The 23,973-nt window shown below is 42.8% G+C and overlaps 3 protein-coding genes across 4 annotated transcripts; 1 reads left to right on the forward strand and 2 right to left on the reverse strand.

Moving 5' to 3' along the window:
- Positions 1–1,005: 1,005 nt before the first annotated feature.
- Positions 1,006–13,208, reverse strand: smad10a (SMAD family member 10a). Of its 2 annotated transcripts, none has more exons than XM_044052650.1 (13): positions 12,893–13,208; positions 7,765–7,840; positions 7,428–7,668; positions 6,886–7,060; positions 5,748–5,771; positions 4,901–5,098; positions 3,863–4,120; positions 3,576–3,677; positions 3,434–3,487; positions 3,154–3,337; positions 2,377–2,545; positions 2,121–2,259; positions 1,006–2,024 (listed from the first exon to the last, which is right to left on the reverse strand). In XM_044052650.1, the coding sequence occupies exons 1-13, from the start codon at positions 12,894–12,896 to the stop codon at positions 1,813–1,815; spliced, it is 1,836 nt and encodes a 611-aa protein (XP_043908585.1). In that variant the 5' UTR covers positions 12,897–13,208; the 3' UTR covers positions 1,006–1,812. The 2 variants fall into 2 exon arrangements, with proteins under 2 accessions (XP_043908585.1, XP_043908584.1); XM_044052649.1 differs by having other exon boundaries at positions 4,901–5,101.
- A 1,211-nt stretch (positions 13,209–14,419) lies between these two features.
- On the reverse strand, positions 14,420–18,526 carry snapin (SNAP associated protein). Its single transcript, XM_044052742.1, has 4 exons — positions 18,391–18,526; positions 16,575–16,621; positions 16,359–16,477; positions 14,420–14,968 (listed from the first exon to the last, which is right to left on the reverse strand). Exons 1-4 carry the CDS (start codon positions 18,504–18,506, stop codon positions 14,861–14,863), a joined length of 390 nt encoding a protein of 129 aa, XP_043908677.1. The 5' UTR covers positions 18,507–18,526; the 3' UTR covers positions 14,420–14,860.
- A 40-nt stretch (positions 18,527–18,566) lies between these two features.
- Positions 18,567–23,627, forward strand: chtopa (chromatin target of PRMT1a). Its single transcript, XM_044052740.1, has 6 exons — positions 18,567–18,834; positions 19,983–20,074; positions 21,136–21,286; positions 21,992–22,166; positions 22,279–22,422; positions 22,717–23,627. Exons 2-6 carry the CDS (start codon positions 20,010–20,012, stop codon positions 22,917–22,919), a joined length of 738 nt encoding a protein of 245 aa, XP_043908675.1. The 5' UTR covers positions 18,567–18,834; positions 19,983–20,009; the 3' UTR covers positions 22,920–23,627.
- The last annotated feature ends 346 nt before the right edge of the window (positions 23,628–23,973 follow it).

Raw genomic sequence — 23,973 nt, forward strand, 5'->3', positions numbered from 1 at the left:
TAACAGACACTTAGTGAATTCAGCTCATAACCCACTGTTTTATGATCACAGAGTCACAGTGTCTCCATAAATCCAGGTTAAATAAACCATGTGAGACCTGTGAGCTGTGTGATCTATACCCAACAGAGATGATGAAGGAGGAGGAGGAGGAGGAGTCCTACTCTCTTCTCACGGCCAAACACGCACAACCCCTAAACTGCTGATTACTTTGTCTAGAAGAGACGAGACCAGAGAACACAAAGGCACCGGTGTCACGAGCACAAGGCTGGAGAGTCGGATGTTTGGTCTGCAGACACTTCATGTTCCCAGACGCCTCTCGTCACTGGTTCCATTCCCGCTGTGACCTTCGAAAAGACTGACGTCGCACCTGAGCTCACGGCATGTCAGCGATGAGCAGAGAAACTAAACTGTGAATAGCTTGCACTGTAAGTAATGAGGTATTCTGGCTCTGGTGATTTTCCCACCAACCATTTGGTTATATACAGGGTAGCACTGTGTACAGAGAACAACAACACTACTTTAAAGCTAACTGTTTTTGGCTTTTTAGACTTTTGGTACAAAAATAACAGAGTCTCAGCGGAACGTAATAAGAGAGCTAACAGTTTTCGAGTTGAGATGGACACACAACGAAGAGCGCAGGCGAGACCTTAAAGGGACAGTTCAGTTTTTTTACTGACACAGTCAGAGCTGACGCGGCAGCTTAGGTTTGCATATTATAATATTCCTTTTCTTTCCACGAGACAGACTTTTCTAACTGGAAACGGAGGTTTCTCCTTCTCCACCAAAGGCCATCGAAAAAAAAGTGCATTTTAACTTGTGTGGACTCCAGGAGTTGCTGGTTTACAGTCATCTTGTTTGCCTCAATTAAGCCAACAATTATATGTCGGTTATGTCGTTTTGAACAAAATAATTCACGAGATAACACATTTGAACTTAGTTATGGTGACAACAGTGTGATCCACAGCTCCTGTGTGCCATAATGTAAAATCACTGATTTTTTCAATAGGGTTTGGTATGTCAGAAAAGTCTGTCTGACAGCAGAAAACACATTTTTAAGACATTATCAAGACTTAAACAAGGGTACATTTTATTATATAGTTTTGTTTAGAGGCTGAAATTTGTTTTCCTGTGTTTTTTCTGAGAGCATTTGCTGGCCTCTGACTGGCATGGGTGCGTACACACCACACTACAACTGAACTGTCCCTTTAACGCTGGCTCTTCCTCACGTCTTGTGACATGAAGAGAAGTGTAACGCTGCTTGGATTCATTCTGGATTTCTTGGTTTTTTTTCCCAGGAGCGACTGTATGCGCTGATCTGTGGGTGTGACTTTTTTATCAAATCCTAGACAAACGGCAAACGTGTCTGATCCCACGAGTGCACGTGCAGGGAACACTCACTAAAGTGAGGAGAAATCCAGAATGCATACAGGAGAACTGGATTTCAGTTACAGTGCATTCACATCTTGTCTTCAGTACAGAGACAAACTCAAAACCCTTCACAGAACTTGCATTTGAATTTAGATTGTAGAGTAAAGCATTAGAAAAAATCCCAAAGACATTAGCACATTTATGTCTGTGTTACAGCTACAGACCTTTTGGTTTTAGTGTGTGTTTGTGTGTGTGTGTGTTTGTGTGTGCATTGATTGTAACGAGCAACATTTCTGTTTTCTGTGTGTTTCTGATTGATTTTTTCTTGTGTGTGTGTGTGTGTCAATTAAATTACATATTTGGCCTGAAGCGAAACCATCTTATCGTGTGTCTGTGTGCGCACATTCAGAGAATCCTGATTGGAATTTGTACAAGGTTTGGTCTTCAGTTGGCAGGCCCGGGGTCTGCCAGTGGCATAGTGTGCAACACCTCATCTAGAAGCTGCAGAGCGCGGTGCAGGTGGACCTCCACCCAGCAGGGGGTGTGTTTGATGCTCTGCCGAGGGTAGTCGGGCCCCCAGCCCTTCACGAAGCTGAGTCGCAGGATACACAGTCGCCTGAGGTCGTCCACGCCGATCCCTGCCGCCGCAGACAGACCTGGAATCACACGAGACGATGTGTGTTGAAGCAGGATTTTTTTCCGTTTCCAGTGAGAACGAGGATGTCATTCAGTAAAGTCTGAGCCACACTTACTGACTGCAGGCGCGATGCCGCCGACGCTTCCTGGACCGGGAATATTTCCTGCCACAGCAGCTGCCTGTGCAGCAGCTGCGGCCTGAGCCGTCGCTGCCTGCTGCTGCATCTGTCTGTGGCACTGTCGCAGGTCAAACACCTGAGCAACACACAAGCAGCCTGTAGTATCCTTCACAGTGATATTTACACAGCGTACGTATACATATTCTGCCCTCCTGTTTGCAGTTATAACGAATGAATACGAGCGAGTTCACACCTTGATATAAGCGCCGGGGTAGATCTTGTGCACAGCATCGCCTGGCGCTCGGCCCGCCTCTCTGTCGAGGTAGTAGCTCTGTACAAACACAGCGTGGTCGCTCATGCAGCGCATCCACACGTCGCCCTCGCCACGGCACTCCAGCTGCACGCCTTTGCCTATGTGTAACCTGGACCACACAGACAAAATGCCCCCTTTATTTACAGTTATGTTCTTTCCCTTCCTGACTTGATTAAAGTAGCAAGTGCAGAGTCAGCACCAACTTTAACCAACATTAATCTGTCGATTATTTTCTCGATTAATTGCGTGGTCTGTAAAATATCAGAAAAACCTTGTTGAAAAAATGTTGATCTGTGTTCGTCAAACCTGGAAATGATGATGTTCTCAAATGTCTTGTTTTGTCCACAAACCAAAATGATTACCGTTCAATGATTTCTTTGTTATCCAGAGCAAAGAAATTAAGAAAATACTCACATTTAAGAAGCTTAAACAATCAGAAATCTTGTTTTAATCATGAAAAAAGGCTTCAAACCCATTAATCGTTTATCAAAATAGTTGTCGATTAATTTAGTAATCAATTAATAATCGATTCATCGATTAATTGTTTCAGCTCTCGTTTATTTATGTATATCTTAACAATACAAGAACCTGTTTCTGTTTTTACTGTAAACGACAACTATTAGGTACATTTCTAATGTCATATTTATCTTATTATACGTCTCTATATCTATATCTCGTTTTAATGACACACAGACACATGTGAACCGCGTCACTCACCTGGCTCTCTCGCTGGCGTCCGTGCGGTGGACGTTGCTCAGCTGGCCGAGGCAGAAGCGATCGCCCCCCGACGGGTCGACGTAACCGTCCACGGTCACCACAGGACAGCTGGAGGGCACCTTGAACATCTCGCCCACCTGAACGTCCATTTCAAAGTAGGAGATGGAGCACCAGAACTCTGGTCCTGTGAGGATTTGAAATTAAATAAATAAATGAAGAGTTTGTGAAGGACTGCAGGCGGGAGTAGCACCAGTATCAGTGAACATGAAGGGTCTCTTACCTGGATGATTGGACACAGAAGGAGGGAAAGAGGTTGAGGCGTGATGCTGTGACCCTGAAAAGCAAAGAAGACGAGTTTAAAATCTTAATGATGAGAAGAAACAGCGTGAGTGGGTCTGATTTGTGTCACACGTGTCTCTTACAGTGGTGGTTGGGGTGATGGAGAGGAGGTTGTTGGAGAACACGTCCATTCTGCTGGGGTCCTATGGGAGTGTAGGAGGCCGTGTTGTTGCCTGTCCATACGGCTGGATTACAGGGAAGTAAAGAATGAGATATGTAGATAGATAGATACATACATGCAGCAGCAGGCAGTGACTCAGTGCAACCTGCTGCCACCGTAGTAATAGTTGTGCCAGTAGATGGCAGAACACCAAAAAAACAGATAATTTGCCAGATTTATACTGAGGTCTACGTGCGTGTGTGAACTCACTGTGGAAGACAGGCTGACTCTGAGAGTGTTTATTGCTGTTGTATCCATTCTGTCCATGAGAGTGAGACGTGGGTAGAGAGGGCTGCTGTGAGTGCGGCGGCTGCGGCGGCTGCTGTGCGGCCTGCTGCTGGGGCGGGGGCTGGGTTGGAGTCGGAGGTCGGGGTGCTGGCGTCATGACTTGAGCCTGTGGAGACGCCGTTTGGAGACGTCCGTCGCCGTGACCTCCCTGCAGTGGCAGCATGGGGCCAGAGCAGGACACTGGAGACAGACAAAAAAATAACAAAATAATGTTTTCATGGAGTCTGAGTGTAGTGACGACCCTGATGTCAGTGTGAGTGTCTGTGCGAGGGACATCATTGCTGTAAAGTTAAGTAAGTTTTAACCATTGATAAAAGAAGTCATATGGAAAACAGTGTATATATTGTGACAAGTTTAATCGACTGTTTATTCGATGAATCGATTATTACTAAATTAAACTTCAACCATTTTGGTAATAAATGAATCGGTTCATTGTTGTGAAATAAAATAGTGTCAACACTTTTAAACAAATGTTAAATTAACAGAGCACTCATTGCCTTTGCTGCCACGGTGTGCTAAGTTCCAGCTAATGTGCAAATCTTTGCATCAAAATGAAACTTAAATAAGTCTGAGTCTATTTGCCGGAAGCAAAATATACATAAACAAAATACCTAAAATGACAGATAATGCCAGTCTGGAGAAATAAGGAAGGAGGAAATCACAAATTTTTCTTGTCCATTGTCTTTTCTAATTTTCTAAAGCCTTCATTGCTCACAGCACATGTAGAACACATGTCTAATTACGCTGTCAATATCGCCAACAATCATGTTAATCGTGATTAAGATTCGATTCATTGTGCAGCCCTGCATGACAGATGCTCCTCCTCCATCTTCTGACAGTGCCAGGGTTGATTTCTCCTTCAGTCTTGCTCACATTAGCAACCCCGTGGTCAACTATTTTAAACACGTCTGCTACGGACAAGTCAACAATCCATTCATTCATGGGAAACGATGAGCTGACCTTTGGGTGAGACGGGCAGGTTAGTGTATCTGCTGACAGGTGGAGGTCCAAGCGGCTCAGAGGACATCTGTGGGGGAGGCAGCGGCTGGCCGTAGTGGTCAGGAGGAGCCGTCTGATGGTCTGACAGCGGCATGCCCGGCGGAAGGTCCATCTGTATGCAGTCATGGATGTATTCCTCTTTGATGAGGCCGCCTGGTGCTGCTGCGGGAAGAGGAGGAGTCAAATATGTTCAAAACTTCATAATTGTTAGAAGTGAATGTCTTTGAATAACAGCAGAAAAACCACCCTGACTCAGCAGATGTAGGGACTGTGGGTATAAGCCTGCCATTATCCCCAGCATCGCCCCCCCCCCCTTCACTTCCTGTGTTTTTTAATTTTCACAAAAACCGAAAACATACTGAAAATTAAAATTCCACATTTTGATGAGGATTTTGATCACGCAATTACACAGTCGTTAACTGTCTTTTATTGTGTTTTACTGCGGCTTTTGTTTCTTTGCACTGGAATTCCTCATAAACGTCCCCACATGCCAACGTTCCACCAAAACAACGGGGGGGGCGGGGCTGGCTCTGTATGATGGTATGGTTTTAAGAGAATGATAATGGTGTAGTCAGACCATTCTGATTATGCAATACTGGTGATCCACTAACAACAACATACCACAGGTTTTCAGTGATCTACGGTTATTTTAATCCAGACTGCCTCTATGTACTGAGGTCCATGAGAAACCCGTCCTCCTCCTGCTGCTGCTGCTGCTGCTGGTGCTGCGACCTGTTCCTCCCACACATCCAACCCCACAGTCTTCTAATCACTAATCAGAACCGTCAAGTAGTGGAAAATAACTCACCTGTGTTCTGGAGGCTGAGACCAACTGTCAGAGAGAAGACAAGAGACAAGAGAAGGAGGAGTGAATGCAGTGACACAGATAGTGAAGAATCAGGTGATGTTTAACTAGAGCTGTTATTTTGTGATTTCTGACCAAACGTTAGGGGGGCGGGGGGTGGGGGGCAGTGGCTGTTCCATGGAATAAGATTTTTGTCAATTTTTTTATTTGTTTGAAAATACACTTTTTGTTTGCAACGTCTGGAACTCGTTCCCTAAGTTTTTCCAGTCAACTGAGGTTTGGATATTGATTTGTCGCTCCAAAACTCAGTAGCCAATCGGCATGCAGCTTATTAAGGCCCACCCACTGTCAAAATCGCAAATAAAAAACTACAGGGCGCAAAGAACAAATCAGGTAGCACAAACGCAAAAGATTCAGAGCAAACAAAATTCCGATCATCATTTTCCATTTTCAGACAAATAAAATACAATATTTTTGAATGATTAAATGGATATTTTATTTGCAATTTGTGTATTTTGATTTTGTGGTTCATTTTCTTTTGCTCAATTCATAAAGTGCTGCTCGCTTTGTGAAAAGTGTTTGAAAATTACACAAATCTAATTCCATACTTCAAAATATACAGCCTAGAAGTGCAGCAGATCGCCTAAAGTAATTACCAAGAGTTTAACCTTGTATGACCCAATAGTTACAGTAATTATAATGAATGTTATCAACTTTGTGTTTGTGGCCAGGTGGGGGAAAAGCATGAATATCTTAAAGCAGGGGCCACAAACTCAAAATGAACTGTTCTGTCTGGTCAGGAGGGGGCCGGTCAAGTCCGAGATTTAAATTATATCTTGATAAGCCTTCGTGACGTTGCGATTAAAAATATTTAGGATGAAGTACTAACCTAAAATGAATCTGTAAAGAACATAAACAGTGTTTTGGAGTAAAAAAAATTACTTTTTAATTGCAATTAAAACACTAGACAAACTTCTACAATAAAAATATATTAAAATGAGTGTAGAGCCGCATGTGGCCAGTGAGATTGAAACTCCTGTCTTAAAAGTGTGTCACATAATATTTGTTCAAAGTAGATGTTTTTGAAAAAGTGACAGCCACATGTTAAACTGTACTGAGTTGTTTTTAAAGAATGACTTACCGATGCCTGGGGACACCACCCTTTCATAATGGTAGGGGTTGACGCACACGTTGTCGTACTTCAGGTCGAAGGCGTACTGGCAGAACTTGACGTGCTTGAGTTCATTCTTGTGGAGGTCAGGCCAGCGCCACAGCCGTGCATAAATGACGTGAGGGAAACCTTTTCTCCCTGCCACCTGAGGAGAGAAGAGAGAGCACAGAACACTCAGACCTTTGTGGAGGTTTACATCTTGGAAGACAATTCTGTGATTCTGGCAGTCGCGACTGAGCCTGAGTCTGGGACAAAGGTTTACCAACACATTCATTTCCATTTCCACAGCAGACACATCAAAGCAGAAGGGCAGAGCAGAAGCCTCAGCATGTCTTTGAACACTGACTCTATGGTTTTGGCTCATGGACAGTGATAGTTACCCAGTAAGTACAGTGTGCGAGAGTAAAACAGCTCGCAGTGTTGCAATTACTATATAAACCTCTACTTAATGGCTCATATACGCAAACCTAAAATATGGAATTACACGTACAAAATAATACACGAATACTGACCTGCAACCGTCCATCTAGTGTCCTCTGAATGGTGACACACTTGCTGGGGTGGACACCGTTGGTGGTGATGGCAGTGATGAGTGAGTCCAGCTCGTCCTTCTTCTCCTTCAGCTTCTTCACCAGGCTTTCGATGGCCCGCTTGGCGAAGCCCTCGTTCTCTCCGCCCTGCCGGTGGCACATGAGGCTGTGGACGATGCTGAGGCAGGCATCATTGCTGCTCGGGGGATTCACTGACATGATGCTGCGATGCCACAAGAACAGAGGGCTTAAAAAACACTCATACTGGAGGAGTGACCACGCCACACACACCAAAGGCTCTATTTGCAGACTTTCTTACCTACTATTACGTTGGTCAGCCAATGAGTGACCAGAAACTTCATTGGCATTGTGATGTCCCAGCTCTGAATCAGTCCCTGTTGATAAGCAGGTAGACATTTTTTAATTTACCTCACCCCCACCTGCCTAATTATAATTAAGAGTCATAATTAGGGATACACTGATGCTGATACCAGTATTTGGCAACAGTATCTATTTTGTTCAAAGAGAGGCTCAAATCGTACTTGTACTCAGTCGGAAAAACCTGGTATCAGTGCATCCCTGGTCTTAATCTCTAAAAGACATAACACACGTCTGGGACCATAAACTTGCACTGAGCTTCCATTTTTGCTGTATGCCACCCCCTGCTGGAGAAAAGCTGTAGCTACAAGAGTTCTTCAGTGGTAAATAATGTAGACACACATTATTATTAAGAAAATTGTCTGAACAAATGTCAGTGTTGAATGTTAACGCTGAACATGATATAAGCCTTTAATTGTGTTTTAATGATGAACAATCATTGACTTATTATCATTGACATATTATTACTAAGATTAAATAATCACTCTACAGTCAGTACAGTGACACGCCGTGCATGAACCACACTTAGAGATGCAGTTTGGTTTTTATTATTACTGCACTGCAATACACACAGGATAGTATAGTACAGGGGTCTGCAACCTGTGGCTCTAGAGCCTCCTATAAGAGGGATCGAGATTGAATATTCTGTGTGTCACATGCAATGTGTACGTCAAATGTGACATTGAAAACCTCCCCACATCAGCAACAAAAAAGCTATTCACGACACTTCAATAAAGTAATGTTTACACGAATACACATTTGGAGTCCTTTTTTATCCACAGACTTATGACGGGCAGGTTTTCTCAAGAATGAACTTCATAAAATCCAAATATTGTTTTATTTATTTCAAAGTGGGTGACTGTTAATTTCATTCATTTGCCACAAACAATGGAAAAACTAGGTCTCCTTTTTTTGACTTATTTGCTTATTTGCTTATTAAGGCTGACTTGTTTCAATGTTTTTTTTTTCTTGTTTCAAGAACACTTAACAAGTGCCATTTTTTTGCTGCACTGGCAGATAATTTTGCTTGAAACAAGTAATTAGTGGATATATTTTCTTGTTTTTTAGAGGCGTTTTTGCAGTGATATGTTTTGTTGGGTATAAACAGCAATGAAATGTCAACTGTTTTCTTTTTGTAGCGCTTACATTTCATGAATGCAACAAAATCTCATTATTTGAAATATAATATATCGGTATAAGAAACTTTATCCGTGTCATTATCTTAATTTTATGGGTCAAATAGGTTTTGCAGCTCCAGATTTATTTCATTTCTGCAGAGAGGGAAAACAAATTGTTTTTCATACTAAAGGTTGCAGACCATCATGTTTTAAAACTACTGGCTGTGTACCAACTACTGTACCTTGATTGAGTTGAAGGTTTATTTGAACATGTGAACAGGAACCGAAAAACATAAACAGACAAATAAAGGCATAATAATAAGAAGAATAAACAGAATGAAAGACACAACAAAGAAATATATATATTTAGATTAACCAAAACACCATGTTTAAAAGGAGTGGGGGAAGAAGTTTTAAACTAATTGCATTACACAACAAAAAATGATTATTGCTGCACTTGCTTTGAGGTCCACACATTGATCTTACATTACAGAAGCTGGCAGAGTAGGAAAAATGAGATATTAAACTTTAGTTTAATCGTTATGAGGTGAATGAATAAATCAAGCCTCCTGTAGTTAACGGTTGTTTCTGAGTCATCACATCAGGTTTATTCAATAAACACACTGTTCAATTACAGCAGTACTGAATAAACTAGTATATACAACACAGTAGAATCTGAAATCTGTGCAGCAGATACCCAGGCTTTACAAATAAAGGAACCGGAGCTTATATGTATATAACCATTATATAACTATAAGAAACCCATTAGAAAACTACAAGGTGCTCTGAGGAAGGAAGGGGCAACAAGTTAATGTTAAAAAGGGTTATTGTTATAGATAGGTTTCATGATAAATGACAGATAATTAAATGTGTGTTATTTATTCCAAAGCAAAAGTTGAAGAAACCAGTTAAACAACCAACATTTCACATATTCAAAGTGAATCTATCATTCGTTTGTACAATAAAACAGATTGCTATAGTGCTACTGTAATAATAATTAAATAATATAATTTTTAAAGTTGTTAACCGTTACTGAATGATTGTCACTGCTATACACTGAGAACATCCTTCTGCTGAGTGCAGCCCCATGTTTCCTCCACACTCTGCCTTTCTAACATATTACAAAGCAGAGTAACAGAATGAAGATCAACGTCTGATACACAAAATCCAGGTCCACTTTTAGAAGGACAGACGAGCTCACTACAAGAGAAACAACAGGTTTTTTGTGCGATTGTTAAAACAGAAAATGTGTGGTATTTCACCAGGTGTCAGGTGTGAATAATCGCTGGTTATTTTTGTTTGATTCCTCAATGATAGGTTAAAATGTTTAGTTGATTGATAAATGTCTGTGAATAAATAATAATCTCTAAACAATTATAGGGCGGTATACTGTATATAAACATACATTTGTATATAAATAACTGCACAGGTAAAGATTCAAGGTTTGAGAGAAAGGTTGCTATATTAAAATTTGCAGTATTTGCATGCAAACTGCCATTACAATGTAGAGACCATAGACTTATGCCACTTTTCCACTACATGGTCCCAGCATGACTTGACTCGCCTCGGCGTGGCACAGTTTTGCCATTAGTGATAGTACCTGGTACTTTTTTTAGTACCAGGAGGATCCAAGCGAGCTGAGCAGGTACTAAAAAAAGTACCAGGTGACTGTCGTCACTGGAAGAATCATGAGCGCGACGTCCAACACAAGAATCAAACCGAACAATGCCGAACTGTAGATCAGATAAAAAGACATAAAAATCCTGAAAACATGTGTTAATCTCTAACATTTAGCAAAGTAAATGTCTAAAATCTCAAAATTTAACAGAGGACTCTGGCGTATTTAGAAACAGTACTGCGGAAAGTGGCGTCACAAACCCTCCCTCTGTATTTCAGTTCAGAGTCTGTGCTCTGTTAATGGAGGAAGAACTGAACTAATGTTTTTAATTCACTAATTCTAATGATTCTGTTACACAATAGTACCTACTCAACATTGGCGAAGTCATCACTGCACGGCTGCATGAAACTGCCGTGACTTTGTTTTACACACGACACACACACAAACGAGTGACTAGTAACTTGGAAAGTGACAAGTGCAACTGAATCATTAGAACATTTTTGTTCAGTACTTCCTTCATGACCGGAGCACAGACTCCGTCTGACACAGTCACTGGGCTTAAATACAGTGGCAGGGTTTGTGATGCCACTCGTGATCCTCTGTTAAATATTGAGATTTTAGACATTTCCCTGGTAATAGTTGGAGATTAACCCACATTTTTAGGATTGTTAAGTCTTTTTAAAGGCGACATAGAGTGGAAGCTCCAATTAACGCTGCGTTTTTGTGTGTATCTGCGTCATTCCCTCGTTTATGAAACCCTAAAGTATCTGAGAGCTGGCCTACCAATTACGTCACTTCCAGGTACCTGGCCAATCACAACACAGTCCACATTCTGGGGGTGTGATTTTGGTCTGAAACAGTGCGGCTGACGAGAGCGTCAGTGAGGAGATATTTTGATCGGCTTGTTTGCAGCGACTAGGAGGATTTAACAATGAAAACAAGTTAATATATGTAAGTAGACCTCCATAACATATATGTTTGATACAAGCATTCGATGTCACCTTTAACTGATCTACAGTTTGGCATTGTTCCGCTTGATTCTTGTGTCGGATCTCTGACCAATCAGTGGTCGGCAGTCTGGCAACGTCACGCATAGTATTGCATCAGCTTGCTTGGAACCTCGGCCAGAGCAGGTACTAAAAAGGGACCAGGTGCCAGGTACTATCACTAGTGGAAATGCAAAATAACGGCTCTGTGCCAAGCGAGTCGAGCCTGTGGAAACACACCAAAAATCAAGGCAGTTTCACACAGCCATGCCCACGTTGAGGAGGTACTATATTGTAATGGAAAACCAACCAAACTGAGTAGAGTTGAGCCGTGCCAGGACCATGTAGTGAAAAAGCCGCTTAAAAAAAGCACCCGGTACCAGATACTACTAATGGAAAGCAAAAGGTTGAGTTGTGCTGGAACTGTGAAGTGGAAAAGTGCCAAAAAGAGAGGACTCGTCCACCCACCCCCTCCCTTTCCTTGAGTGCATCAGGGAAGTTCAGTCATTATCTCACACCAGTAGGAAGATTCAGCTTTGGTGTACAAAAACACACAGAATACACTGCCTGGTTAAACCTGAATGGGCTGCTATAGACAGTACGCATGGAAGATGGCAGCCTACATAAAGCAAGGCCCTTCCCTAAAGTACATGTAAAAGGCACATTCTCCAGTGACAAACACCACTGTTTCATGTTAAAGCAGTAATGATAATAATGATAACAATAATAATAATAAAGCAGTAATAGATTCAGATAAACTTAATTCAAGGTAGTGTCAACATATGGCTGTTACACACTGGTCTTTTAGCAAATTTTAGCTGAATATTTAACAGCCACATCAATTGTTTTGGTCAAATATTCCACACACACCTTCTGTCCACGTATCCTCTTGACCACAGAGAGCATCACACACACACATACACACTAATGTGATGACCAGTGTAATAATGAAGTGAGTGTTGTTACCTGTGTGTGTGTCCAGGCCAACAACACACTCCCCTCTCTGACATCCCATATCGGTTAACATGCGTCACGCAGCCCCGCTGTCTCAGCATGTCTCAGACTGAGGCAGCTGATTAAATATACATTTATAACACACGAACACACGTGGCTGCTTTTTAAGTTTTTGACGAATTCGAGCAGCGCTCTGGAGCGTGGACGTGACCACGGGGAGAGTGGGACATTTGTTGCGGGAAAAGAGCAACAATTTAGCCACAGACTGACTGACGTCCCCCCTCCTCCTGCTGCCTGTCTCCCTCCCTCCCTCCCTCGCTGTGCTGTCGGTTGTTTGGTCGCGTCGTGATTCTGGCGAGAGCGGGACGAACATAAATGTCTGCTTGTACTTACACATGAGCCGGAGCGGAGAGAAGAACTTGGACAGAAAGACGCCGGAGTCTCAGAGACGGCGCTGTCCGTGTGTGTCTGTCTGCGGCGACCACAGCTGTCTGTCTGTGTTTATAGCCCGTGTGCGGCTCCGTGTTCACGGGGCTAAACGCTCCACAGCGACAGCCGCGGGTGAATCTAATAACTCGCGGATGCCGTTTATCTCCCAGATGTTGAGCCTGCGCGAGTTCCTCCGTGTTGTTTTATCATCACGGCCCCGCTGTCTCCTCGTGCATCCTGCCTGCCTGTTCCTCGCGCGCACGCCACAATAACAATAGAGGCGAGACGCCGTGCGCGCCAGCGTCTCGCCATGCCGCAGCCAATGGGCGGCCAGGTCTCACAGGAGCCGCCGCGCTCAGCCAATGGCGAGGCGAGTCTCACAGCAGGGCCGCGAACCAGGGTCTGTCTGGTACGTCTAGATTGACAGGCCCGCGAGACTGTTTCTTTAAGGTGGCGCCGCTGAGATTAGCACCCCCCCCTTCTCCTCCTCCGCCCCCGCCCCAACACGCGCGCACACACACACACACACACACACAGCTATCCCTGCTACAACCTAGCGTTGACTGCCATTCATTTGGAATTTAGGGTGAATTTATGGAACATTTTGGATGAAAAACAAGAGAACAGACACCAGATACCTTGATGTTTGTGTCTTTCCTTCCTGTCCTTTCTCTCTCTCTCTGTGTCCTCACCTTGCAGGCTGCAGGTCCAGTTTCAAAGCTATTATTATTATCAGTAGCATGAGTATTATTGTCATTATCATTATGGCATTGTAGTACTATAAACATGTCATAACGGATTAAGAAATGAATGCGCTGTCTTTAAACCAGCCTTGTAATGTAACAAAGTATGAATACTTCATTCCTGTATTTCAGCACAAAATTCACATATCTGTTCAACTTTTACTATTTTACTTCTAACTATCTTTGTTATGCATTACTACCAAATCAAATCAGATTTGATTGAACCCATTCACACATCTTTCATACCCATTCACACGCTGCAACATGAGGGTTAAGTATCTTGCTCAAGGACATATAATAGACTAACAGAGCTACAGGAATTGTACCCACAAACTTCCTGTTGAAAGACAACTTGCCTAAGTTGCTTAGTAAATGTACAGTAAATGTCACATACTTTAAGACTTTTACTTGAGTAACGATATAAAAAGTGACTTCAACTTCTACAAAACTCATTTTATGGTAACATTTTACTCAAGTATCACTTTTAGGTACTTTACATAAGACTTCCTATAACTTGACACAACTGTTATATATATGCTCCTGGTCTCTCTTCAATCTCTACTTCACATGCTTGTTTCACTTTCTCTCCCCCCCACCTCTCCTCTGTCCTCCATTTTCCTTTCACCCCAACGGGTCGAGGCAGATGGCCGCACTATAACGGGTGCATTAATTCTCAGGCTCGACTTTCCTCCAGTGTAACCATCTGGACTCTCCGTTTTGTTTCAGAATATAAAAAAAACGGTGTGGGTTTACACTTTAAAGCGTTTGCTTTATTTTAATCCGCATGTTAACAAAAAAGCAACTTTCAAAAAACAGTTTTTTTGCACAAAAACATTAAGTGACAGGTAAGTAGAGTTTATGCACTTTCTTAATATAGCAATCACTATTATACAATGACAACAAATACCGTGTTGCATAAGACATTTATGTAGTATGAGTATGTCAGCAACAACACTGTGAGGCTGAATCTGTTTTGCCGACAGGGAATTGAACAATATCGTATATGCCGAGCAAATCGTGGCCCACAATTTTATTGTGATGACGCCAGGCAAAGCGGAGCAGAACATGAGCTTGTGATTGAATGTAAAAGGAAGACCTGTCATCTTAATGTTACAGTTCCCTGAAGTGACCCGTCACTTCTAGTCGAGACAGTTCACAGTATATGCCGTGCAGAGCAGAAGGAGCAGAGTTATGGTTTACTGGGGGAGCGAGTTGTGAACACTCCTGAAGCCTCCAGCATGGTCTTTCTTCGCGCCGTCTCTTTGGCCACATTATGGTTGAGTCGCCTCAGGCGCTCCTAGGGACAGAGAATTTAATTTGGGTTATGTTGCTGTTAAGTGTGTTTACACAAAGATTGTGTGGTGGAGACATATAAACCCAAAAAGGAGTGACTGGAAAGAAGTTTTAGATTTTCATTAGACTCTTATTCTTGCCATTAAGTGTTTGTAACAAACACAACTTTAATACCAGAACATCTTAGACCTCAAATCAATGACTGGAAGTTGGATCAGATGGTGGAGCTAGAGAACTAGTGAAACAGAGGACTGGAGACATCTGGCTGAGAACCCTGTCCATGAGGAGGCTTGAAAAAACTTCCCAGGACACACATCCCAGGAGAGAAAGCATGAAATCTGTGTTCAAAACCTCTTTCCTGAATATGTCTGCCATGACTTGTGGTCAAAAGGTCAATTGTGCCTGTTATTTCAGTAACCTGAGAAGCCACTGGTGGACAATGGTGGTGAGGGAAGCTGTCTAGCTGATGACAGATGCCTTTTGGGCCTGGTTGGTTCTCAGGTCTCCAAAAGCAGCAGACAGGTACCAAAAGGCTGAAAAAATGCTTTGGTCTGCAGAGGAAAGAGTTTAGCGTGGCCATGGAGAAGAACCTTTTGTTGACCTTGAGGACGTTCAGGCAAACAATCTGGCATCATAGGGAGCAGGGCTTGGCTTAAATTGTTTTTATCAGAGCAGGAGATTAGATGGCTATGAGTTGGGAATTTGTTGGTTGACCAAAGGAAAAACTCACATCCTCCCTGGTGAAGGTAGAGATTGAAAACATGGGGAAAGACTCGCCAAGACATCAAGAAGATACTTGGCTGTAAGCAGCAGAAGAGGTTTGCAGTGAGACGCTGAAGGCTCTGGACATTGTTTGGCTTATCTTAGCTGTGTCACACAGAGGGTGGGGACAGCACTTGTGGACTGGCATACTGTGCTGATGGCTCAAGATTGTGCTATCAGGGAGCAATCCAATGTCAGGATCTTAAGAAACAGGCTCAGACTGACTGCTTCATGTATTCATTCATGGAGATGGAGTTACATGGAGTGTTCCCATCCAGTCTACTTGAATGTGTTGATGGCCTAGGACCGACTGGGATTATATAGTACCAGGTACCAGGTACTATTGCTAATGGAAAAGCAAAAAAGTGCTAGGAAAATGTGAGTCGTGCTGGGAAAGTGTAGTGTAAAAGTGCCATATGTGAGCTGTCTTGTCCTTGTACACGGAAGGTACAAGATATAACGCATTAGTTGCGACTGCACTCTCAGATGAATGTCTTGCACATGATCCTCTACGAAGGCTGCAGCATGTCACCAATACTAGTCATCAGTGACACCATTCAAATGACACAGCCTTTGTGAAAATCCTGATAGTGTAACTTAAAGAACTGAAAAGAAGCCCCACCCTAACTGACCTGAGCATTCTGCAGTATGTTGTTCACTAGCACTACCCTCCGTCTTGCATTCAGCAGCTTCTTCACGTAAGGATCCAGGTCGAGAGCCACCTTCTGATGTTCATTTATCCTGCATAACTCTGCAAAGAACACACATGGACAAGACACAAAGTTAACGTTGATTTAAAATGAACAGAAACTACTGATTTGTATAGTGAGTGAATACCCGTGAATTACCTGTCGCCAGGTTGTCTATATGTTCTCTTAGTTCCACCTGGCTTTCTCTGTAAATGATAAACAGTAACATTAGCCCAAGTGCACACATGAACACATGAGGAGGAATGCAGTGACACGTAAACTGGATTGCAGCGCAGCATTGTGCAGATTACATTTTTTTTGGTTGCTATACTGCAGTACAGTGATCAGGCTGAGGCAGGAGATAGCACGACGTGTACATCTAAATTCGCTAGTTTCTGTTATTACTAGAAAAACTAAGTTTTGACTTATTTATGGGTGCTTGTCTTTTCATTGTGTTACATTACTCCCTTCAACTGTCCACACACAATCAAAATATTTGCTCTCAGTTGCTGGAGAAGAGACACCTTATCTCTTTCTGCTTCTTTACTGCAGTTATGTAACCAGTGTCAATATGGACTGATCCATCAACATATGCAACCCCCCTATCCGGTACAGTATATCTGAAATACCGTATGTTGTCCATTACAGAGAACATTGTTCACCAAAGTATTAATAATTTGACTGCAACCATCAGTATTTATTCAAGTTTGAATTCATGCTAGAATACTGGGACTAGCTTGTGTGAGAAAACATTACAGGTGAACCAGTACATACAATTTGTGTTAGATATGACCACAACACTAAAACATGGAACATATCCTGAAGTACAATCACAGAAGCACTTAAAGCTTTGTTTGATGTTGCATTTCAGTACAGAATTAGTCAGTGGAGGTTCATACCAGGTAAGACTCTAATATGAACTTATGGGCAGGCTGTAAACTAAAAAAAACCCTTTGAAAACAATGTTGGGAATTAATGTGGCGTGGTGTGGGTGAGGCACCAAGATGGTGGTTTTCTTCTAATAATTTCAAATTTTTCTTTCTCTTCACAGTTCCTTGCATCAGTTATCTCCTCAGTCTCATCATCCTCTCCTTCTTCTTCAAAGCAGCTTTGCGACTGCGATGATCTATAAGGCAAGACAGGTAATGTGCAAAATTTGGAACCAAAGATGAGATAATCTGTCTTCCAAGGAGTGGGTGTCATAGAGAAGAAAAGAAAGGTGAGAGAAAATGGAAGCAGTTGTATAACATTATGGATGGCAACTGCTTTAGTAAATCACTGCACAAAACCAAGATGAGATATAAAGCAAATATATTCCATTTAGAGGGCTTAATTTGAAAGAAAAAAACAATAACAAAAGTGTCTTTTCTGTCTTTTATTGTTACTGTACTGTTAACTAAATTTTCTCAGCCTTACAGACCCTCTCTTGTCCACCTGTAGCTTAACTAGACTTTTAAGCATGCTAATCAGTCTGATTGACTTCACAGTGACAACACAGCTTTTGTTTACATTCACCTCGGTCACCACTAGCCCCAAACATAACACAAGCCATGTCTCAAAATGCAACATACACATCTTCCTGGCTGAAGATGGGCCCCTCCATTGAACTTATGTAAAATGAAAGGCTTGTTCTACATTTGTGAAAACCAACCTGTTTTTTAATTTGAAGCAAACTCAATGTATGACAATAAACCTTCCCCATGGATGTCCGAGTCACTGTTTATGGTGATACAGTGAGTAACACAGGTGAAGATTGAATTTAGCTGTTACTATAACTTTCAAAAGTAACTGGTGTGTGGTGTTTAATATCTCAACAGTTATATTTGATATACAAGTTCATTCTAATCCTAGCAGGATCAGTCACGAGACACACTGGGGGCAGTAAGCTAGTTGGGAGTGCGTTGCAGACCTGGATTAAATGGCGTCATTAAAGTAGTATATTAGCTCGTCAGTGTTGGTAGTAACGGCGGTTTACCTGACTGAGTGTACGTGAAGGTCAAGCTGCTGGATAGCGGGTTTCAGAAGGTCGAGCAGCCCCTCGGCAATAACATCTTTGCCCGTAGAAGCATCGACTACTGCAGTTGCAGCCATTTTAGCATAGCAATAATAGTAGAGGCTGAACCGGAAGTGACGTCACGTTGACGGTGAAGTCATAAGACGCTCTCCATTTTCTTTTCCAGGAGCTTCAGGACGGACGACAGCGGTAGCACCATTTTAGGGAGAGGCGTCGTTAAACTGTGTCTTTAGCGTTTTCCCCCCGTCCACCCCGACTGTTTAGATTGGTCGCGAACACAACTTAGTGTCCGTTTCAGTCGAAGAATATTAGACACTGTGCACGGCCTCCGTGCTGCTCACACAGCTGCTCAAAAGCTAGCACTAGCCAGCTGGCTTTTCTGTCGACCGACGCTAACATTTCACAGTAAGTAACAAAAATACGTTACATCTCCAGTAACATCTGCCATGTAGGAGAAAGGAAAAATAGGGAAAAGGGTTGATTTGAGACGGAGACACTGACCCAAGTTTTAGTCTACAGTGTTGGATTGTGCCCACTTTGTTGGGATTAATATCACATTTGAGGAAAGGCCGAGTTTTTGTCTGTAAAACGTTAAACCCATTGAAGGTAGCTCACTTTCCTCATAGAGTTCATTGTGTTTGCTTCATTCACAGTGGACCGAATCAAAGTGCTACTGAACCAGAGTGAACGAAGGAATGCAATAATTATACGATTAATCGGATTAATAAATTAACCACCATTTAGTCTGCTAATCGAGTTTAGTGTTTCTCTTATAATCGCCTTTGACCTCAGCCTCGTATTATCTGTTTTCTTAGCTCCTCAATGTATTTGCTCTGTGGCTGTTTAAAGGGACATGGTATCTTTTTGAGGTTTGGGAACAATAGGCACACTCACAATTTTGAAAGGGTTTATGGAAACCGATGAATCGAAAAAAAAAAATTTATTCATTCATCGTTAAATTAAGTTTTGGTTGCAACATTAATGTGAAACAAAATCTACTACTCCTCAAGGCTCAGTGACACATGATGAGAAGGAAACACCTGTGCTGTCTGTCCAGACTCAGCTGTGTGTGTGTGTGTGTGTGTGTGGGAGAGACAGCAGCGATGGGGAGAGACAGGCAGCTGGCAGCTGGTGAAGACGCCACCGTCATTAGTGTTTGCTGTTTAATTTGCAATGACCTATTTAAGGCAGACTTGGACAAACGTCATATTTGTTGATCCTGCAAATGGGAAATTCCCAAAGAGACATATTTGAGGTGGCAGATTCACCCTTGGTTACAGTAGTGGCTAGAGAATAACCATTGACGAGACATAATTAAGTACAGTAGCTGGATTAAGCCAAATATGGAAACGAAAGAAATTGTGTTTACCCTCAAGTTTCCATGATGGGAAATTACAACATTACCTCAGAATCTAGACAAGACCTAATATCATTTGTAGCTACACACTTGTTGTGCAGAGTGTAGAGACAACATTATTGCATTTGTGTAACTGCCTTCTTTCCTCCTTATTGCAACTAGATGACCTTCTCTTTTCTGTCCCATCTTTCCCTAGGAGCTGGAGAATCCAAGTCTTGTCAAAATGAATGCAGCCTCCTCTCAAAAGGTTGTCCTGAAAAGCACCACCAAAGTGTCCCTGAATGAACGGTGAGGCGCCACGCACCCTGTCAACAGTTAGACACCAGATGCCAGGGCTGCCATGGCTTGTGAAGGTTCTGGTACTGACTACGGAAGGCTTCTGTTGGGGACCGGACCCTACATGGATGCTATTCTCGCTGTCCTCAGTGTGTGCACTGCTTACTCAACTTTGTTGTCATTGATTGTCGATGCAGCACCAGCAGAATTAAATGCGATTTCAACATGGAGCAGAATAGCCTCACAAGAGCCAAATATCTTGTGTGAGCAGTGCACACATGGAAACAAGGGAAGAGGGTAGTGGTCATACCTGGTAAGCCTTGGTAAGCCTATGCTAGACAAGACCACTGTCCCACAAATGCCTTGGCACTCCTGCTCCCTGTTGGTAAACAGTATACATCAAGTATACTCACTAAAAGTGGAGAAAAAATGCCTCAGCTTCTCCAGGGAGACGGGGCACCCTTCTGCCTCTCTCAAGTCAAGTAAAGCACGCATTCCTTTATCTTCTGTTCTATCTTACACTTTTTCCCTCTTTGCTCATGTCTAAAAGACACTGGTTACTCAGTCCTAGATTGGACGTGATAGAGCATCCCTCCCCCACCATCAGCTCTGACACGTCACGGTCCATACTGTAAGTGGCTGGGTGGCCAAGCACTCCTCACGTCCAGGGCCTCTGCTGCTGCTGCAGTACAAGGACATCCAAGGCAGTCAGCTGGAGGCCTGTAAGTGGCAAATTGTGCTTCTCTTCTGGCACCTTGTCTCTGCTTCTGTCTCTCGCTCGACCTCTCTGCACCTTGCAGATTCTTTCCTTCTATCTACAGTTTGTCTTTCTTATTGTGCTTATTTGAAAACACTTGCTAAATTCAAGTAAAAATGTTTCTGGAATGTAATTTGAGAGAGTGAGTGCCATGAAGTGGAGAATAAGTCTGGCATGACAACGGCGCCACCCGAGTGTGTGGCTGTATCCGTTAAATGAGAAACGACTTGATGTGGAACCCTGCTTCCTCCTCCTGTGCATCCCTTGTCCCCTTCTTTTACGTCCTCCCTCTTTTTTTCCCCTCCCACCTCTAAAGCTTCACTAACATGCTGAAGAACAAGCAGCCCACTGCGGTAAGCATTCGAGCCACCATGCAACAGCAGCATTTGGCCAGTGCCCGCAATCGTCGGCTGGCCCAGCAGATGGAGAACAGGCCGTCAGTGCAAGCTGCTCTGAACCACAAGCAGGTGAGATCAACGGTCAAGACGCCGCTGAATCAGTGGACCTTTTGACTGGTAATGTGAATATTTATAGGTCTTTTTATAATTTGATGTTGGTAATCAAGTGCTGCACAGGCATCTGCTGAAACCCTAGCTTAAGACAAGACTCCTCAGTAGTGCTGTATGATTACAAAATCCGTTTACCCGAAACTGATGACCTAATTAATGCGTCTGGCAGAGCTCGGTTGTGCTTTTTTGCAACTACATGTGCGCTATGAATGCAACGGACACGTCCAGTTGAAGACGGATTTGCAGTAACCAGAGCCAGAAGCATGTTTTTAGCAATGAAAAATAAAATGCAGATGAAACATTAACCACATATGCTGCATTTAAAATGATCTCTTTAATGACCAGTCTAGAGTAACTGTTGCATTTCTACATGAAGGATGTGAAACTGCTAAAGGACCCTTTATTTAATAATTAATATGCTATTCTTTGCTTTTGAGAAGGGACAAAATGATCAATGCAACTTTTAAAGCTGAAGTAATTTATCTGGATTATGCTTTTGTATACAGTGTGTGGGCAACACAGCCATTTGCTGGATGATGGTGCACTGCTGGCCTAAACCTCTCCCACCTCCATGTACAGGATGGCTGTTTGACAGTGTTGCCCTCCTTTTTAGTTTTGCACACTTACTTTGTCCTAACTGCATCTGTGAACAACTTGCATTAGAGTCTGAAGCAGCGTCTGGGGAAGAGCAACATCCAGGCCAGGCTGGGTCGCCCGGTCGGAGCTCTGATGCGTGGAGGACCCGTCGGTGGCAGAGGAGCGATGCGGGGGATGATCAGGGGAAACCTCAGAGGACGAGCTAGAGGAGGACTAATGAGGGGCGCCTTGTCCCTAAGAGGTACATATCCACTACCCCACACAGTGATGTCATCCAATCAAACTGAGAGCTCTTGCTGCATCAGGGCTACATTCTTATTACCGGGTGGTAATTTGAGTTTTGTGTTTCACAGGGAAGCGAGTCCCTACAGGTTCCCCCATGCGAGGCCGTGGCTCTGCTGGCCGCTTGGCTATGCGTAGAGGAGGAAGGCAACGTGGTGGAGTTGCTGGCAGAGGAGGGGCTCTATCCCGAGGATCGCTACGAGGAGTACCCAGGGGTCAGTTCCAGCAAAGTTTTTTTCTTTTTTCATTTAGACTTCATTCATTTACGCTGATACATCTGTTCAGTCAGACTTGGTGACATTGCGTTCTCACAAACCATCTTCATGTCTGTGTGTATTTGAATACTAGGTGGAGGTCACAGGACCCAGATGCATATTAAATGCCAGGTGTGAACAGTCCTACTTAGGGCTGTTTTATGCAATGAATGGGGCCTAACCAAAGCCACTTGTGTTGCTGAGAGTTGATCAGTGTTGTATCGTCATCGTCACCTCTGCTGTTTGTCTATACAGGTCGGGGTGGACTGCGTGGGCGTGGTGGTTTCACCGGGCGAGGTGGTCGCGGCCGGGGTCGGGGCCGAGGTATCGGCCGGCCCGTTGTGACCCGTGAGCAATTGGACAACCAGCTGGATGCCTACATGTCAAAGACCAAAGGTCACTTGGATGCAGAACTGGATGCCTACATGGCTCAGGCAGACCCAGACAGTATGGAGTGATCCTGAAGGACATGTGGTGTCACTGCAGAACTGTTGAGCTTGAACTTACACATTCAGTGTAGTGTTGGATGTGCTGAGAAAAGGTTGTGTTCATAATTTAGATGAGTGTCAGTCCAGGACTCTGAAGGAAATCCGAGTGTGCTCTGCCCACTAGTCAATTCAATCAACCTGCTCCTGCAAAGCTTGTCATTCGGGAATAACTGTGTGAAGGGACCTTTTTAAACATTAACAAAACCCTGCTGTCTTTACACTTCTGTTTTTCTTTTAATAAATGTATGTCATGAAGCAATTTTTTTTATATTAGGACAGTCATGTTTAATTGTTAAAGCTGGTTCATGAGGTGTGATGATGTCCTGTCAATGCGGTTTTGAATTTCACCTTTTACAAAAAACAAAACCTTTTTTTATCTTTTTATTTTTAGTGTTTTACAGAGACCTTCGGGAGTTTATTAATTTGGCTTTTGTTAAGAATATCCGCAATGCAAAACGTTGCAATAATTAGTTGTTGAAAAGAATGTAAGCAAAATGTCTTCAAGCCAAGTATCCATTTGTCTTTATTTTGTATTTGAATGATGTAGTACATTGATGTTGTTCCTTCATATTTTCCACATGTCAGCATTCTTCAGTGGAGTGTTGGCGTTCTGAACTTGTACTGAAAAAACATTTGTATGACATTACCCAAAGCAAGTAAAAGAGGTTTTAATTAAAATGCTGTTGTCAGTTGTCAGAGTTCATTTTTAATCCCTGATTTATTAGCCAGTTGTGCCTCAGTCACATTAATTTGTCACTTCACTAGTAAAAAATATTGAATTATCCAGTGATTCAAAGGATATTAAAGATTTAAGTGCCTTTATATAAGTTAATCTATGGAGGCAAATGCTCAAATTCTTTGCCAGAGCATTGTGCTGATTTAATTCAGGTATTCCCAAACATTTCATTGCTTGATCCCCATAATAAAACAAGGCCAGAGAGGTCAGGACATCATTATTTCTAAAGATCTTAAAAATGTCCTGTTTTGTTTGACGACTCAATCAAATTGTGTCATTTTAGGAGTA

This window comes from Solea senegalensis, linkage group LG20 (assembly GCF_019176455.1).
Source record: "Solea senegalensis isolate Sse05_10M linkage group LG20, IFAPA_SoseM_1, whole genome shotgun sequence".
NCBI classification, from domain to species: domain Eukaryota; kingdom Metazoa; phylum Chordata; class Actinopteri; order Pleuronectiformes; family Soleidae; genus Solea; species Solea senegalensis.